This window comes from Mustela nigripes, chromosome 3 (genome assembly GCF_022355385.1).
Source record: "Mustela nigripes isolate SB6536 chromosome 3, MUSNIG.SB6536, whole genome shotgun sequence".
NCBI lineage: Eukaryota > Metazoa > Chordata > Mammalia > Carnivora > Mustelidae > Mustela > Mustela nigripes.
Window position 1 is genome coordinate 102,800,664 of NC_081559.1, and position 19,129 is coordinate 102,819,792.

Sequence of the window (19,129 nt, forward strand, 5' to 3'; positions counted from 1 at the left end):
ACAGACAGAGATCACAGTAGACAGAGAGGCAGGCAGAGAGAGAGAGAGGGAAGCAGGCCCCCTGCTGAGCAGAGAGTCCGATGTGGGACTCGATCCCAGGACCCTGAGATCACGACCCGAGCCGAAGGCAGCGGCTTAACCCACTGAGCCACCCAGGTGCCCCCAGGACAGTGTTTTTAAGTGTACAATTTTTTTTTCCCTTTATCAATTTTTCAAATAAAGACTTGGTTCTCTAGCATCCTGTAAAGGTAACTAGTAAGTTCTTTTTTTTTTTAAGTATCATTATCAACTCATGGGTTTTAAACATGACTGTATGGTTGACTATATTGTCGTATTATATTTATTGATGTTGTGTTTATTGATGTTCAGAATGATCTATCTTTGGCCACTGAGAGTTTATTCAAGTTGGCTTCTGACTTTACCAATTGAAATGCCATTGACTGATGTAAAATATTAGAACCTGATTTGGTTTGAATAGTTTTAAACAAACTTTAAGTAGGTTATATACAATTACTTTTATTTTGTCTTCCATATTTTTTCACTGACTCTATGTGGTAAATTCATGATTAATACACACATATTGTTTATTAAGTAAAAACTGAGTTAGTTGCTGAGTCCCTTTAGAAGGGTTTCCTCTTGAATACTCTGCCAGTGAGATTATAGTTAATCTCCATAGTTACATACATGCACATTTCCTTTCACATATGAGGGGACATGTATTGTGAGAGTAAAGTTAAATGAGATCACAGAGCTCGTTCTCAAAAATTTGCTTAAAACCTTTATCCTTAAGGTGGCTGTGCTGTAGTCTGTGGCCTTTTCTGTTCCTTGCTATTATGAACATGCTACCATCCTGATGCTCATTGTCCCCGTTTTTTTGTTGTTGTTTTGTTTTTCTTTTTTTTCTTTTATAGGGTCTATTGCAGACAAAATTCTATAATTAAGAATGTTTCTTCTTACATTAGAAGAGTTGAATTATTTTTCAAAGTAGGTTTTTCTGGTTAGTTATATATGTGCTTTTTATTTTCCTTAGGTATTTATTTGTTCTTCAGTTAAAACAAGATATTCTCAGTGGAAAGTGAGTATTATTTAAGGTAAACCACATTTTAGGTAATTGAAAATGATTTTGAAAAATAAACTCATAGTTAATTATGAAAAAGAAATGGTCAACATAAAATGTGTATTATTTCCACTTATGAAGTTGACTCATCTAACAAATTCGTGTTTTGGTCTCAGATTAGAGTGTCCCTTTGATACAGCAGTTCAGCTGGCAGCTTATAATCTGCAAGGTAAGCAATTCTTATGTTGACTGTTAAGAATAAAGCATAATTTTGGGGGTATATTTTTAGTTAAGAATTTTAAAAGAGTCAAAACGATGTGCAAGAAAAGTAACACTGCTGTTGTTATGTAAACTTGTATCAATATTCTAACTATTACTTTTACTTGTTTTAGAATATTACCTTCTGTTTCTTCCTTTCATTTTATTTGCTCCCTTTCCATCTGTATGTTATTTTCAAACAAAAACTGCAGTCGACTTGGTCATTTAATAAGTGTAATGCTATTTTTTTTCCTTGAAAAGAATGCAGGGATATAGGAGTAAATTTTTGCAATAGTTGCATGTTTTGCTTTCTTTAGGTTTATTCTTAAAAATGAATCTATGGAAGAAATGCTTAGAGCATATGTTAAAGTTCCTGTGGTAATTTTAATAATTAAAAAAAGTATTTTCCAGTAAATGAGATTAATGAAAAACTCAGTTTTGTACCTTGTTAAACTGACCATACACTGTTAAGCTTAGGTTTTGTGTGTGTGTATGTGTGTGAAAAATGGGCATTTTAAGAAAACTATAACTTTGGTCCTCATTCACAAAACAGAAATAAATATTCTATTGGAGTATTTGTATATACTAGAATACAAATAAAATTTAGTGATTATTAAGGCATTTATACTTTTTTAGTGATTATATATATATACCTAATCCCTCTAGGATCAGTAGTATTTATTTGCAATTATGTGGATAATAATAAGACTAAATTTTTATGTTTTTATGGTAAACCTAATATTTTTACTTATTTTGTGCTTCCACTGTTTAAGAAAGCATATTTTCTTGTTGATAGAGGGATTGGTGACCAGAAGAAATTTCTGTACTTCAAAAACTTGCCACTAGTGTAAATTATCTACCTGCCTCCATCTACTATCCTAGTCTGTCTACAAGTTAAAATTTGCTTTCTCATCTGTAAAAAGTCAGATATTAGCGTGGAAATGCTATATCTCTAGCACTGTAATAATCAGAAATGTATAATCGCATGCATTTTTTTCTTGAAAGCACATATTTTTACATTTTATTAATTCCTGTATGAGGTTGATAATTCTAAAACTTTCATCTACTGAAAAGCTCTCTTTGTCAGTGTATGTGTTTTGCCACTTTCGGCCTCATATATTTTTTCTGGGTCTCAATTGTGTAACTGACTTGATAGCCAAGGTATGTGCTTCTTGAAAATGTGATTTTCTACATTTTTGTGTATTTAACAAAACACTATTCAAAGTAGTGCTTACTGAGTACTTTTTGTTTGATTAATGCATTGTAGTTCTATTTTGTTATCTCTTAACTCTACTTATCACATTTTTTTCCTGAGCAAAAGCTCTTTCCTGCTTTCTCTTTCATCCAGGGCACAATTATTTACATGATTCCTTCATACTTCATCATATCTTCTATATCTCTTTGTCCTGTGTCTAATAGTTTGCCAAATCCTGTCTTAAGGCCCTTAAGAGTAAATTTGCTGAAGTGCTACTCCCATCTCCATAAAATGACTTCTTTGTTTCTCATTTATGATTTTATATTTTATCAGAAAAATTTTTGTTAATAACTTTTTCTCATACTTTCAGTTTTTCCTTGCCATTTTAGTATGTATCCTGAACATTAGGTAGCAGATTTTGTTTTGTGTTTTTTAAAAAACATTATGGTCCAGGGTGCCTGGGTGGCTCAGTGGGTTAGGCCTCTGCTTTCGGCTCACGTCATGATCTCAGGGTCCTGGGATTGAGTCCCTCGTCAGGGAGCCTGCTTCCCCCTCTCTGCCTGCCTCTCTGCCTACTTGTGATCTCTCTCTGTCAAATAAATAAATAAAATCTTGAAAAAAAAAATTATGGTCCAGACAAAAGAGCAGTTTCTTCAGTAATAAAGTTGGCATGATAAATATTTTGTAAGGTTGTGCAGAAAATAGATGACAATATATTTCTAATATGTCTAATGTGTAGAGTCAGTGTTCAATAGATGAGGTATTATCAGTTTTATTTTTAACTCAAGATCTATGTATTTCTTCCTACACAGCTGGATTTTTTTTTTTTTTAATTTTTAAAATTTATTTGACAGACAGAGATCACAGGTAGGCAGAGAGGCAGCCAGAGAGAGAGGAAGGGAAGCAGGCTCTCCGCTGAGCAGAGAGCCCAACGTGGGGCTCAATGCCAGGACCTTGGGATCATGACCCGAGCCAAAGGCAAAGGCTTTAGCCCACTGAGCCACCTAGGCGCCCCACAGCTGGATTTTTTTAATAAACGTGGAAATAGTTTAACTTTTAAATATGAGTAAAATATTCTTTTAAAGGAAAATGTCTAAAGCATAGAAAATTAGAATCACCTACTCTGTTTCCCAAACCCACAGTTCAGAGAAAACCACAGATGGGTGTACATAAATGTTTGTGCATTGTCCAGGTTTTTTCCTACTGCCTCCCTTCCCCAAATATTTTTTTACTAATTTTCCTTGAAGGTTTTTTTTTTTTAATTTAAAATACATTTTTTTTTAAAGATTTTATTTATTAATTTGACAGAGAGAAATCACAAGTAGACAGAGAGGCAGCCAGAGAGAGAGAGAGAGAGGGAAGCAGGCTCTCTGCTGAGCAGAGAGCCCGATGCGGGACTCAATCCCAGGACCCTGAGATCATGACCTGAACCGAAGGCAGCGGCTTAACCCACTGAGCCACTCAGGCGCCCCTAAAATACATTTTTTTAAAGATCTCATTTATTTGTGAGAGAGAGAGCGAGCATCGGCAGGGTGGGAGGGGCAGAAGGAGAAGCAGACTCCTGCTGGGCTAGATCCCAGGACCCTGGGGTCATGACCTGAATGGAAGGCAGATATTTAACCTACTAAGCCACCCAAATGCCCCTCTCTCAGTTACTTCTTTAGGATTAACAATTTATAATTCCAGGATAGAGACTGTATCCTTTTTTTTTTTTAAGATTTATTTATTTATGTGAGAGAGAGAAAAGAGAGCATGCAAATGGGGGGAGGAGCAGAGGGAGAGGGATAAAGCAGACTATGTGCTCACCAAGAAGACTGACCCAGGACTGGATCCCATGACCCTGAGATCATTATCTGAGCTGAAATCAAGAGTGGATGCTAGGGGCATCTGGGTGGCTCAGTGAGTTAAGTCTCTGCCTTTGGCTCAGGTCATATCTCAGGGTCTTGGAATTGAGCCCCGCATCAGGCTATCTGCTCAGCAGGGAGCCTGCTCCCCCCCCCCCTTTCTCACTGTTTGCTGCTCTGCCTACTTGTGATATCTCTCTGTCTGTTAAATAAATAAATTAAAATCTTAAAAAAAAAAAAAAGAGTTGGACGCTTAACCAATTGAGCCCCCCAGGCACCCGAGACTATCTTTTAGTGGTGTGTGATGTCATGTTCTCTGCACATTAGATTCTTTTTGTTTTGTTTTGTTTTTTTTTAAAGAGAGAACATGTGTACAAGCTGGGGGTGGGAAGGGAGAGAGGGAGAGAGAGTCTTAAGCAGGCTTATGCCCAGTGCAGAGCCTGACATGGGGCTTAGTCTTACAACTCTGAGATTATGACCTGAGTCAAAATCAAGAGTCTGGGGGCACCTGGGTGACTCAGTGGGTTAAGTCTCTGCCTTCGGCTCAGGTCATGATCTCAGGGTCCTGGGATTAAGCCCCACATCAGGCTCTCTGCTCAGCAGGGAGCCTGCTTCTCCCTCTCTGTCTCTGCCTGCCTCTCTGCCTACTTGTGATCTCTCTTTCTGTCAAATAAGTAAATAGAACCTTTCAAAAAAAATCAAGAGTCTGATACTTAACCAGCTGAACCACCTTAGGTATTCCTCTGCATATTAGATTCTTAGTAGATGCCTAGTGCTAATTGTTTTTTATAAATGTTGCTGGTATTTTTGTTTATTTATTACAAGGCCAAAACGTATTTCTCTAAGGAAGTCTTGAAAGTTTTCAAAAGCTAAGCATTATAAGATATGAAATAAATGAACAGAAACCCATTTATTTGAAAATATACCACCAACCACAAGTATGTGATTGTGTTTATAGACATTGACAGGTTGTTAGTCTGAGCTAGATTTATTTTTGGGAATGGTCCAGGTGTTAATGACTTACTTGTAGTTTACGAAAAGAATCTAATTTTAGCAGTTTTTATTAACAAAATGAGTTTTGAAGGAAGATTCAGCAGGAAATAAACTTTTTAACAAAATAAAACTTTGTGGAATTTATGTTTATAGCTGAACTTGGTGACTATGATCTTGCTGAACATAGTCCTGAACTTGTATCTGAGTTCCGGTTTGTGCCCATTCAGACTGAAGAGATGGAGCTGGCTATTTTTGAGAAATGGAAGGAATACAGGTATTTGACATTTAATCACACTTTTCTTTAACATGGCCACACTGATTTTATATTTGTTTTCTTCTGTTTCTGTTCTTGGTATAAAATTTATATTTATTATTATTTTAAACATTATTGTTTTCTAAATTTCAGAGGTCAAACACCAGCACAAGCTGAAACCAATTACCTGAATAAAGCCAAGTGGTTAGAAATGTATGGGGTTGATATGCATGTGGTCAAGGTAAGAACTGTGTTATGATGCTTTTTAAAAAGTTTTTTCCTTCAAGATTCAAGATAACTGGCATTTTTTAGCATGAGGGAATGCACGGAGATGGTATAGCACTGGGTACTTGGGATGTATTATAAAGATTGAGGTTAAATATGAGAATCTCACATGAAGGGTCATTATAAGAAAGAAGAGAAACAACCAAAAATCTCCCAAAAAGATACATGTGTATTTTTAAGGTGTATTACTGTATTTTTAGATTTTTAAATCATTTTTAATTCTTTCACTTCATATTCATATCATCTTGTATCACTTAAGCTGAATAGACTGTTTAAAAATTAAAATAATTTAGGAAGCAAAGTTGAAAATTATAGCTTGAGAGAGGACTTTGAGAAGATGTATTAAGTTATTTCTGGTTTAAATAACTAAGTTTTTCCTGAAAGTCAGTCTTTTTTTAAAAATTTGTAATTTAAGTGTTAAATAGAATATGGACAGAATGTGCAAAGAGCTTTCTTTGTAGTGGAAGTATACCACAGTGTATTTTCAGTGATGACATACTTTAAGATGGGTGTTACAGTCAAGTAAATGCATGTATCAGTTTCCCTGAGAACGTTGTTTTGGGTATGCTGATTGTTTAAAACACTTTGCATATTAATATTAGCCTATATATAGTTAACATAATTCAGTGTGAAAATGAACTGTGAACATGGAAAATCTGTTTTATGCAAATAAAGCTAACACATTTCGTTCTCTTTAAATTAGGCTAGAGATGGGAATGACTATAGCTTGGGACTAACTCCAACAGGAGTCCTTGTTTTTGAAGGAGAGACCAAAATTGGCTTATTTTTTTGGTAAGCAAAGTTAATATTATAGATATTGTTGTTGTTTTTTTTTTTAATTAGTAAAAAACATCTCTGAAGTTAGTACATAGAATTGAATTTGACATGGCGATTCACAGACCCGTACTCCTGAGGCTAATAATACATTATATGTTTATATAAAAAAATTTTTTAAAAATTATTAAAAATGAATTTGAAAATCAAATGATTCTGAAAAGATTGTGAATAAAAAGCAACTTTCTCCTATAATATTCCTTACCCATGTTTAGTCCCCCTGCCCCTGCAGAAGTAAATTTTAAACTCTTCCATCCATTTTTCCATTATGTATTAAGTGTTCACATGGACACTCTGCTGTCATGTAGTTCCATCATGGTTTTTAGTACATCTTGTTCCACAGGCAGTCTCATTACTCCCTACTTGGTGTTGTATAAAAGGAAAATATTTACCCCTCCCTTCAAGCTGTGCTTCTCTTTTTAGGTCCCAACTTCTATCATTTATATTTTTATATTATTTTTGCATTTTATATCAAGAATTGATTTTACTTGGATTTTGTAGCCATGGTTAAGTTCTTCACATCTTGGCTGGATTGTTCTAAGAATTGAATTCAGGAGATACTGTTCATATTGTTAACCCTGTGTCAGAATTGGTGTAGAGCTTTCTGGTATACCAGTGCTATGTACTAGGAGCTGAAGATGGGCCCCTGTGGTGTTTACTTCTTCACAGCATGCCAGGATTGTCAGCTCAGAGCCAACCAGCCTAAAACTCAAATTCCTATCTCGCAGTTACTTTGTATATAGCCCAATAGGTATACTTTTAATGACTTAGAGCCTGCTTTGCATGTCCCCCCAGGCAAATGTACCTGACCCCTGCTAGTCTTAGATAAGACAAATCCTGTATCTCTCAAAGTCCTCAGACCACTCTGTCCTTCAGAGCTCTCTGACCCATACACTCCCCGCTTGCTGCCGATTGCCATTGAGTAGAAACCTAAGCCCCCTCTCTGATTCCCCTCTCCTACAAGTTGCCTTGCCCACTTCCCCTTCTTTGGTGGTAACTTTGTGCAGCCACCTCTGGAAGGTCTCCCATTGAAGACTTCCCTTCTCATGCAACCCTCTCCAGACACATCAGTAAAGTTCATTGCACAATATTGCTGTCTCATGATCCTGTCTTTCTTTTGATCAGTCTGAAATTCCTTGAGCTCACAACTGGGATTACATTTATTTTTTTTCCTTTATAGGTTTTTGTTTTTCCCAGAGTTCCTGGCTCCCCCCGACCTGTCAGTCTCACACACCCCACACAACCCTTTGCATTACCTGCCTTTGTCTTAGCCTTACGTTCTTTCATCTTCAGAGTTGCATTGAAAGATTCTTCTGTTCCAGTTGGAACTGTCTGCTCTTCAGGTTACTCTGCAGCTTTAATCTGTTTTCTCAGCTAGGATCCTTTATGTCTTATTCCTGTAATTCTGATCTATTTCCTCAAGTACCTGCCTAAGCAAAGTGGGGTATAGGAGGTAAATTGTTTGAATCCTTGGATACTCTAAAATTGTTTATTCTCTTATGCTTTCTTGATAATTGGACTGGGAATTTTAGGTTGAAAATTGCTTTCTCTCAAAAATTTGGAGATAATATTTATTTTTGAATACAGGTGTCTCTGCTAGGGACTTTCTGAGAGACTTCAGTGGGTCATCTTCATAAGTGTCTCTTGATAGGTCAAGGAGCTCTGGGGTGTTTATTTAATTCTCTGACAGTTCCAGCTTGCCACTGTGGACAGACAGAACACACTTCATGACCAGAGAATGCTGTAGGCAGTGAGATAAAGAAAGCATCTTTTGTACCACCTCTTAAGGTTGTTGTGAGAATCATTTGAATTAATACATGTAAAACACTTATAAGAGTATCTGATACTTCATAGGTATTATATAAGTATTTGTTACACTTAAATAAGTGCTAGCTCCCCCCCCCACCTGTTATACTTATTGTTTTGGTACAACTTTTGTAAACAAGTTATGCCTTGTAATTATATTTTTTGTATAGGTTATATTTGAAAGTTAGAATGAAAGTTTTGTTTTGACATTCACAAGTCATAGAAGTACAGAGTTCATACGTGTAGGTTGTTGAGGATTTCAGTACAGGTGGGAGACAGAGTTGGAAAAGGGGCCATAGAGTGAGGCTTTAAAAAAAATTTTTTTTTGTTAAGATTATAGTTTTACTTCTCAAACCAAAATTGATAGAGAAAATAGAGTTGAAGGCCCTAATCAAGAATTTGTTTTCTTTTATGTCTTTTAACAAAACTTTATAGTCTTTCCTGTATCTAGTTCTTATGTTGGTTAGTGCTTTACACTAGGCCTGGAAACTCTCTTGTACTGTAGCTGGGAGTCTATAAAATATATGTATGGATTTCCTCATTTTCTTTTTTTTTTTTTAACATTTTTAATGTGTCTGATACATGTGCTGCCTTGGTTTTATTAGCGATACTGCTTTTGAAATGTTTTTTTCTGTTATCCTAAATATTTTTTAGATTGGAGGCTTTGTTGGTGGGCAGTACAGGTTATGTTTACCCCTTATCAGTTTTCATTTCAGCCGTTAAGATGATTAATGTGCTAGAAGTAACAACAAACATTTTCTTTTTATTTAGAGAACATTTATTTGAAATCTGGCTTTTCTTCTGATATTATTATAGGCCCAAGATAACCAGATTGGATTTTAAGAAGAATAAATTAACCCTTGTGGTTGTAGAAGATGATGATCAGGTAGGAACTTTGCATTACTTTTTTAACAATGACAGTATTGCATGGTAACTCAAGTCTAATATTTTTTAATAAAGCCTTCTAAATTAAGAATTACTTTTTTTGTTAGCTCTAGCTCCTAATTGATACACAGAACATGGATGTATCTTGAATGCATTATGCATGAAAGAAGCCAGACTTGGAACATTATGACTTGTATGGTTTCATTTATGTGATGATCTGGGAAGGGCAGACCTGTAGTAATAGAACAGATCACTGATTGTTTGGGATTAGGGAGAATGGGGAGGTTTGCCTACAAAGGAACAGCATAAGAATTTGGGGGCATGAGAGAACTATTCTGTAACCTGATTTTGGTGGTAGTTTGTAGTCTCTCTGCATTTGTCAAAACTCACAGAATCGTGAATAAATAAAAGTAACTTTATTGCATGCAAAGAAATAAATTGAAAAACATATATATAGATTAAAAGCAAGTTTGGCAAATGTCAAAAAGACTTGTATGCACAATGATGAGTGAGAAGGACTACTTAGAAGGGAACCTAAAAGAAGATTCTGAAAATTAAATAAAATCGTAATTTTGCAAATTTCAAGTTTTATTACCGAGATACATGCAAAGGATTGCCCTATCACACAGCTTAGAAGAAAATCATAGAAGCAATAGAGCATTTTAAAAGGAAGTCTATTGATGATACAGAGGATGATCATTATATTATCAAAAGGTGAATGGATAATGACTCAGAAGAGGCATATTTCCCATCTAAAAATTTATTTTACAAATAGTTTCCTTTATATATAAGCACATGCATGATTCAGTGATATTTGTCTCTAAACCTAAAGGAAGTTCTTCGAGAAGAATAAAATATAATTCTATGTGATAAAGAAATATGGTGATAATTTAATTGGTGACATTCATTCTTATTTGGGCCATAAGATAATTGTGCATCTTACAATCAGTGTCATTTTATTTTATATATATATATATTTTTTAAATTTTTTTTTTTAAAGATTTTATTTATTTATTTGAGAGAGAGGAGGTGAGAGAGAGCATGAGCGAGGAGAAGGTCAGAGGGAGAAGCAGACTCCCCATGAAGCTGGGAGCCCGATGCGGGACTCGATCCCGGGACTCCAGGATCATGACCCGAGCTGAAAGCAGTCGTCCACCAACTGAGCCACCCAGGCGTCCCTATTTTTTTAATTTTTAATTTTAATTTTTTTTTTAAAGATTTTATTTATTTATTTGACAGAGATCACAAGTAGACAGAGAGGCAGGCAGTGAGAGAGGAAGGGAAGCAGGTTCTCTGCTGAGCAGAGAGCCCGACGTGGGGCTCGATCCTAGGACCCCGGGATCACGACCCAAGCCGAAGGCAGAAGCCTTAACCCACTGAGCCACCCAGGTGCCCCATCAGTGTCATTTTAGATTTGATCTTAAATAGTATTAGCTTCTTGGATATCTTTTTGAAGGTATTTTATACACATGTGCATGCACACACAAATGTGTCTATCAATTCTTTTTTACACAAAGTTACCATGCTTTTAGACTGTTATGTACTAATCCTTTTTAAACTGTACATTATAATTTTTGGAATCTTTTCCATATGACTATATAGAATGCTTCTTTGTTCTTGTTTTAAAAAAAACTAAACTGCACGATATTCTATATAGATGTACCCTAATTTAATAAATTCTCATTAACATTCACTATATATGCAAGAATTTATACATTGGCATGTATCTGTAAGGATAATTTCCTGGAGGTGAATTTGCTGGTTCAAATGTGCATTTGTCCTGGATACAGAGAGCCTATCAAGGATCAAACTCTTTCCTCAGAGGGAGTTGTCACAGTTTTATCCGAAAGGTGGAAAACGGGATTTCATTATAGGTTTGATTTTTATTTCTGTTATTATGATTGATGTTGAACATCTTTTCATATATTTGAGTTCTTTGTATTTCCTTTTCTCCAAACATTATTCTTACATATCCTTGCCCATTTTGTCATTTGGCCTTTTTCTTAGTGGTTTTGCCCTTTGTCATAGAAACTGTAAATATTTTATATAATGGTTGAATTTTAACATTACTTATGCTTTTTGCCACATACTTAAAAAAATTTTAAGTAGGCAAATTTACTAATCTTTCATGGAAATCTTTCAAGGATTTTTCCTACTTTGAGGTTACATGCTTTCCCATTTTTTTTTCTGTGTGTATTTTCTGTTTGTAAGTTTTATTGAAGTGTAACATATATTCAGATAAGTGCAAAAAGAAGTGTGCAGCTTGTTGGATTTTCACAAACAACCTATTGTGTTGACCAGCACCCGGATGGAGAAATAAATAGAACACTGCTGTAGGGATATGCTTTCTTTTTGCCTCCCACCAGGTACAGGCCTCCAATGGTAACAACCATTCTCCTGACTTTAACACCATACATTGGTTTTTGTTTATGTTTTGAACTTTATCTAAGTGAAACTGGACTGACTGTTTCTTTTTGTCTGACTTCTGTATTTAAACATTACATTTGTGAGCTGCACCCCTCTTGTGGCAAGGTTGCTGTAATTGGCTCATTCTTTTACTGTTATATAGTATTCCATTTTACTTATAGACCACGCTTTTTTATCCATCCTGATGTTGATGGACATTTGAGTTGTTAGTTTACGGCCCTTAGAAGTATTGCCCTGAAGGCTAGGATAAGCACGTGTTTGGCTTTTGTGGATACTATCAAACTGTTTTCAAAAGTGTTTATACATATACATATTATTATTATAAATATTCATATTCTACATACACATTTTCACCTGCAGTATGAGAGAGTTCCCTTTGTTCTTTTTTGGGGGGCAATGTTTGGTATTCTCTTTTTTCATTTTAGCAATTCATGTGGATGGTTTTCATGTGCATTCCCCTGATGACTGTTTAGCACTTATTTATATATTTATTGAAAATTTGGATATTCTCTTTTATGAAGTGCCTGTTCAAGTCTTTTGCTCATTTTTTTGTTGGGTCATGTGCTTTTTTCCTCATTGAAGTTCTTTATGTATTCTGAACATTAGTTCTTTGCAGATAATATGTGTTGTAAGTATCTTCTCCTTGGCTTCCTTTGACTCCCTTAATAGTATGTTTTGGGGGCACCTGGGTGACTCAGTGGGTTAAGCCTCTGCCTTCGGCTCAGGGTCCTCGGATCGAGCCCCACATTGGGCTCTATGCTTAGCCAGGAGCCTGCTTCCCTCCCCTCCCACCCCCGCCTGCCTTTCTGCCTACTTGTGATCTCTTTCTCTCTCTGTCAAATAAATAAAATCTTTAAAAAAAAATAGTATGTTTTGGACAGAGCATTTTTAATTTTAAAGTAATAGACTTCATAAATTTTCTTCCTTTCTGGTCAGTACTTTCTGAGTGTTAAAATTTAAGAATCTTTGCCTATATTGGAGTCATGAAAAAACTACACAGTTTATGTAATGTTTTAAAGTAACAAAATAGTTTAATTTATAAAATACTGAAAGTATACTGGAAAGTGCAAAAAATCCTAAATGTAATATCCATGTCACTCATCTAGATTAACATTTTTGTCATTGCTGCTTTAGAATTCTCTCTTAGAAAGGAAAATTAGTAATAGAGTATGCAATATAGCTGAGGTCTAACCCTCTGGTTTGTCCCCTTTCTTCTCTTTAGCTGGCCATCATTCTTGGAGGGTATCATTCTCATACCTTCTTTTTCCAAATATAAAGACATCATAACACGTGGTGGAATTGTTTTAAAATTTGCGTAAATCATATATATTTTTTTTTCTTTTTTGCAGTTTCCTTATTTTACCTAAACAGGATTAGCCATTTAGATCAGTCCATTCCTTTTAACCTATATATAGTATTCTATAGTATGAATAAATAGTACTACAGTCATCATTTATTCATTTATCTTTTTGTATAGTTTTAAAAGATGTTATTATTTACTTGATAATTTCTCTCATTTTGGACATTTAAGGTTTTATGCCAATTTTTACTATTATAAATGAGATTGTGAAGAAAATCTTTTGAATATAAATTTTAGTGTTAAAATCTTTATCCTTAGAGAGGTGGTAAAGCTTAGTTGTTACAGACAGGCTCTGGAGCACAAATAGTTTCAAATTCTGGTTTCTTCTTTGTGACCTTGGGCTTTATTTCTTGAACTTCAGTTTCCTAATCTGTAAAACAGCGCTAATTATAGTATCTGCTCATTGAATTAATCCATATGAAAGCCTTAGAAACGTACCTGTGAATGTTAATTATTATTAGATTCATGCGAGTATGGTTACTGTGATGAATAATATGCACATTTTTAAGTTTATTGATAATATTGCTAGATCTTGTATGATTCTTTATATTATAGTTATATATTATCCCAAAGTGTGGCAAATAAAGCCTCAGTTTTTGTTTCTCTGAGAAATGAGATCACTTTTTTAAGAATAATTTTATATTGGCTGTGAAAATGGACTGCTTGATTTCAACTCTGCCTTTTAGTGTAGGTAGCTATAGAGTGAGTTTCAGGGAGGAAACTAGATGCTTTATTATTTGATTCTTGGTATTGCTCTCAGTATTTGTACCTGAGTAACAAGGGGCAGAGCTGTTGGAGCTAGTAATTACCTCTCTTTAATCCTTTTCTTTTTCAGGGCAAAGAGCAGGAGCATACGTTTGTCTTTAGATTGGATCATCCAAAAGCATGCAAGCATTTATGGAAATGTGCTGTGGAACATCATGCGTTCTTTCGTCTCCGAGGCCCGGTCCAAAAGAGTTCTCATCGATCAGGATTTATTCGACTAGGATCACGATTTAGATATAGGTGAATGCCAATAGCTGCTTGCTATATCTTCCGTTCTTTCATAAAGCCAAAAAGTGTAGGCTAACCTCTCATTTTACAGATGTAGAAACCAAGGTATAGAGTAAGTTCGCCATGTTTTCTACAGGCCAAATGACAGACAAAATGGTATTGTTATTGATTGCCATTTCCGAAATAGACAGGAAAGCATTGTATTGGTATCATGGATTTTATATCTGTCTTGACAAATACTTTATATATTAATTAACCCCCAATTTCAATTCATATAATAAGAGTTTTAAGGAGTCCCCATACAATAGCTGAATACCATATAGAAAAAGGTATTTATTGTGCACTGAGAGGAAAGTTAATCTGGATAACATTTCTGGTTTTTTATAAACCTGAAGCTATGTTATTTTTATAGATTCCTTAGGTGTGGAACATAAGTTAAAAATGTTTTGGTTTACCTGAGAGATTGCTGATTGAGTTTTAAGCATGCCCTGAGAGTCACTGTGATTTAAAAAACAAATGGATAATAATCAATATTGTGGCAAGTGATTGTGTGAGGTTCATGAAGTAAGAGTTTCTGTTCTACCTTTATTACAAGTGAGGAGGCATTTTCTTAACAGAATTTAAGTGAAAATCAAAGAGAGTAGGAAAATCGTTTTAAATATTTCTGGAAAATTACTCTGAAAAGTGTATCACAATTAGAAAAAAATAACAAAATCTTGAGTTAATTGCAAACTGTGCATGAGGTGAGTGAATGGGGAGAGGAAAGGAGTTGCATAAAAACACAGATATTCCAGAGTTACTCCGTACATTCCTAGGCACATGCATGCTTATGGAAAGACAGTATAATTTGCATGTTGCATATTTCACACAAGCCTAAAGGTAGAAAAATGATGTGGTAAAGAGAGACATCAAGGCTATTATTATTAGTTCCTTCAGGATGAAGCTCAGGATGGTTCTTTTAAGAAAAACTTAATGTAGACTTTCTCTCATGGGTATCTGATTACTGTAGGCCTTACATTGTCTTATTCCTCTTAATATGCCTCATTTATTTTAGTGGGAAAACTGAATATCAGACCACAAAAACCAATAAACCAAGAAGATCAGCATCCTTTGAAAGAAGACCCAGCAAACGATATTCTAGAAGAACTCTACAAATGAAGGGTGAGATGCAACCTTGTTTCAAAAGACTGTTCTTCCTTAACAGTCCCATCATGTGCTGGTAATGTTTACTTGAAAGGAAGTTACCTGAATTTTGTTAATTCCAATCAACTGAAGTACTCTTATTTATTAACTTTGGTTATGACAGAATCAGTGTAAGAAAATAGAAGGGGGGCGCCAGGGTGGCTCAGTCATTTAAGTATATGCCTTTGGCTCGGGTTATGATCTCAGGGTCCTGGGATTGAGTCCTACATCAGGCTCCCTGCTTCTCCGTCAACCCCTACCCCCTGCTCATGATCCCACACTCTCTCTCTCTCAAGTAAGTAAGTAAATAAATATATATATATATTTTTTAAAGAAGAACAAAAGAAAATGGAAGAAAAAATTGCCTGTATTGTTGCTGAGATTAAACTTTATGTGAATCCCAGTTCAGATACTATTTTGAGTTTGCATTCAGTTTTGTTCATATTAACATTTGTTCTGTGGAGTAACACTTTCCATTCTCTTTTTGACTTCCAGATTTCATTAATAGTAGTCTCTCAAATACCCTTAGGAACTTAAAAAAAAAAACCCACTTATATATGTTGAATAAATATTAAGTAAAAATTATTTCATATAGCATTATAATATTAGGATTCTTTAAAAATAGAGTTTAAATTTAAACATCAGTTTATATTTAAGTTGCTTTAATTATGTAATAAAAAACATGATTTACTTGAGAAACTAAAACTTGTGTTCGGTTTTGTCTGAGTTTGTATTAAACTACAGATGGAATTTTAAGTATGTCTGATTAGGGTCATCCCAGTTGTCCAGAAACATCTGCCATAACCTGATGTTTGGCATAATAAAACTCATTTATATTCATAATTTTTGTTTGGCGTACAAATTAAATAATACATATCTTTTAATGAAACCATTTTAGTTCGTGATGATTTGAAATTGTAAGTTAACCCTTATTTTCAACTGACAGTGGTTTTTTTTTTTTTTTTAAAGATTTTATTTATTTATTTGACAGACAGAGATCACAAGTAGGCAGAGAGGCAGGCAGAGAGAGTGGGGAGGCAGGCTCCCTGCTGAGCAGAGAACCCGATGCGGGGCTAGATCCCAGCACACCTGAGCTGAAGGCAGAGGCTTAACCCACTGAGCCACCCAGGTGCCCCACCACTAACGGTGTTTTATTGTCACTTACCTCACTCTAGGAGGCTTGCAGGTGGTTCTGTTTTAAAATGGTATTTTATTGCCTTATTTTTTTTTTTTTTAAAGATTTTATTTATTTATTTGACAGAGAGAAATCACAAGTAGATGGAGAGGCAGGCAGAGAGAGAGAGAGGGAAGCAGGCCCCTGCTGAGCAGAGAGCCCGATGTGGGACTCGATCCCAGGACCCTGAGATCATGACCTGAGCCGAAGGCAGCGGCTTAACCCACTGAGCCACCCAGGCGCCCATTTATTGCCTTATTTTTAAAATGGAAGTAATTGTCATTATTGACTTTTAATGGTGTGAATCCTAGAACATTTTGTGAAGTGATGATTCTTAAATCTGTAAGTGGGAAATATGGCTTAAAAACTCCTAGATACACTTTTATGAAGAGTGAAGCAGTTTGTCATGTAAGCGGAAACTAATGGGACACTTTCTTTTTTTTTTTTTCCCCTCTGTCAGGAAGTACTGCAAAACCTGAAGAACTCAGGTGAGTTCAATTTAGGAACAGAATTTAGAATTTAGCATTTATGTAGTTGCTGTCATTAATTAAGCAAATATTTCTTGAAGACTTGTCAATGTGTTAAGTTTCCCTGAGCATTGGGAATATAGCAGGGAAAAAAATAAACATAATTCCAGATAAAATTGACACTAAGAAAAATAAAGCAGTTTAAAGAAATAAAGGCACGGGTGGGGGCGCTATTTATAATGAGAATGACATACTTTTGTTACTGGCCTGTCACTGAAGATTAATTAGGGTTTTTGTACACAGAAGCTCAAAGAACAAAGGTTTATTTGCAGATAAGCAATTAATTTTATTCCTGGGATAATCCCCACTTGGTCATGGTCTATAATTCTTTATATCATATGTTGCCGGATTTGGTTCACTACCTTTTTGTTGTGGATTTGTATAGTGTATATTTATAAAAGATACTGGTCTGTAGTTTTCCTGTAATTCTTCACCTGATTTGGTATCAGGATAATTCTGGCTTCACAGAATGAGTTGAAAGTGTTTGCTTTTTGTTTTGGGGGAAAGAATTTATAAAAGAATTGGCATTTTTCTTAAAATATATGATAGAATTCACTATTATAAAGGCCATCTTGCCTGGACTTTCTCTTTGTATGAAGTTTTGAAAATTCCTACTTCAGTCTCTTGTTACAGATCCATTCAGATTTATTTTTCATTTTGACTCAGTTTGGGAATTTCTGTCTTTCTGAAATTTGTCCATTTCATGTAAGTTATCTGATTCGTGGCATGTCATTGTTCATGTTTATTTCCTTTTCCTTTTTATTTCTGTATGGTAGGTAGTGATGTCCCCTCGTTCATTTCTAATTTTAGTGATTTGAGGGGTTTCCCCCCCTTGGTCAGTTGAGGTAAAGGTTTGCCCATTTTCTGGGCCTTTTCAAAGAACCAGCTTTTGATTCTTATCTATTTTTCAAGTTTATTAATTTCCACTCTGATATATTATTTCTTTTTTTCAAAATATTAAAGAATTTTAATATTTTAAGTAGGGTCCATGCCCAGTGTGGGGCTTGAACCCATGACCCCACGATCAAGAGTTGTATGCTATATCCACTGAGCCAGCCTCTGATACATTATTTCATTTCTTATACTTACTTTAGGTTTAGTTTGCTTTTTTTTTTTCTGGTGTCTTAACATGGAAAAGTAGGTTATTTACTTGAGATTTTTATTTTTATTTTTTTCTAAATTATTTATTTGAGAGAAAGAGAGCATGTTGTTGTTGAGGGGTGGGCAGGGTCAGGGACAAGCAGATTCTGCACTGAGCGTGCAGCCTGATGCAGGGCTTGCTCTCACGACACTGACGGCATGACTTAAGCCGAAATCAAGAGTTGGACATTTACCTGACTGACCATCTAGGTGCCGTTATTCCTTTTTTTTTTTCTTTTAAAGATTTTATTTATGTATTTATTGATTAGAGAGGGAGAAGCAGACTCCACTACTGAGCAGGGAGCCCGATGTGGCTGGGGTTCCATCTCAGGATCCTGAGATCATGATCTGAGCCAAAGGCAGATGCTTAACCACCTGAGCCACCTCGATGCCCCTGATTCTTTTTTCATACAAAACATTTGTTGCTATAGATTTTCTTCCACAGACTACTTTAATAATATTCCATAAATTTGGTATGTTGTATTTTTATTTTTATTTATCCCAGATTATTTTCCAGTTTCTCTTTTGATTTCTTCCTTCACTCTTTGGTTACTTGGGAATGTGTTCCTTGATTTCCACATACTTGTGACTATCTTAAATTTTCTTCTTATTTTTCGTACTTTTATTCCACATGGTTAGAAAACATACTTTGTATGATGTTGATCCTTATACATTTTAATTGAAACTTTTTTTATGGCTTAACATAAGTATGTATCTCAGAAAATTGTATGCACTTGAGAAGAATGCATATTCTGTTGAATGTATGTTCTATAAATGTCTGTTAGATATGGTTGGTTTTCTACTGCTCAGGACTTTTATTTCATTATTGACCTTTTGCTGAGTAATCCATTATTAAGAGCAAGGTTTTAAAGTCTCCAATTATTGTCATTTAGTTGTCTGTTTCTCTCTTTATTCT

General features: G+C 35.1%; 1 protein-coding gene across 6 annotated transcripts in view; it reads left to right on the forward strand.

Annotated features, from left to right (window-relative positions):
- The window catches only part of EPB41L5 (erythrocyte membrane protein band 4.1 like 5), a 141,261-nt gene that overhangs the window by 43,736 nt on the left and 78,396 nt on the right, over positions 1-19,129 (forward strand). For all 6 annotated transcript variants that reach the window (XM_059394462.1, XM_059394464.1, XM_059394466.1 and 3 more), the window contains exons 6-14: positions 1,031-1,075; positions 1,234-1,286; positions 5,501-5,621; positions 5,754-5,841; positions 6,589-6,677; positions 9,342-9,411; positions 14,033-14,202; positions 15,245-15,351; positions 17,007-17,034. In XM_059394462.1, the coding sequence (XP_059250445.1) occupies positions 1,031-1,075; positions 1,234-1,286; positions 5,501-5,621; positions 5,754-5,841; positions 6,589-6,677; positions 9,342-9,411; positions 14,033-14,202; positions 15,245-15,351; positions 17,007-17,034 (771 nt within the window). The remainder of the gene's footprint in view (positions 1-1,030; positions 1,076-1,233; positions 1,287-5,500; positions 5,622-5,753; positions 5,842-6,588; positions 6,678-9,341; positions 9,412-14,032; positions 14,203-15,244; positions 15,352-17,006; positions 17,035-19,129) is intronic.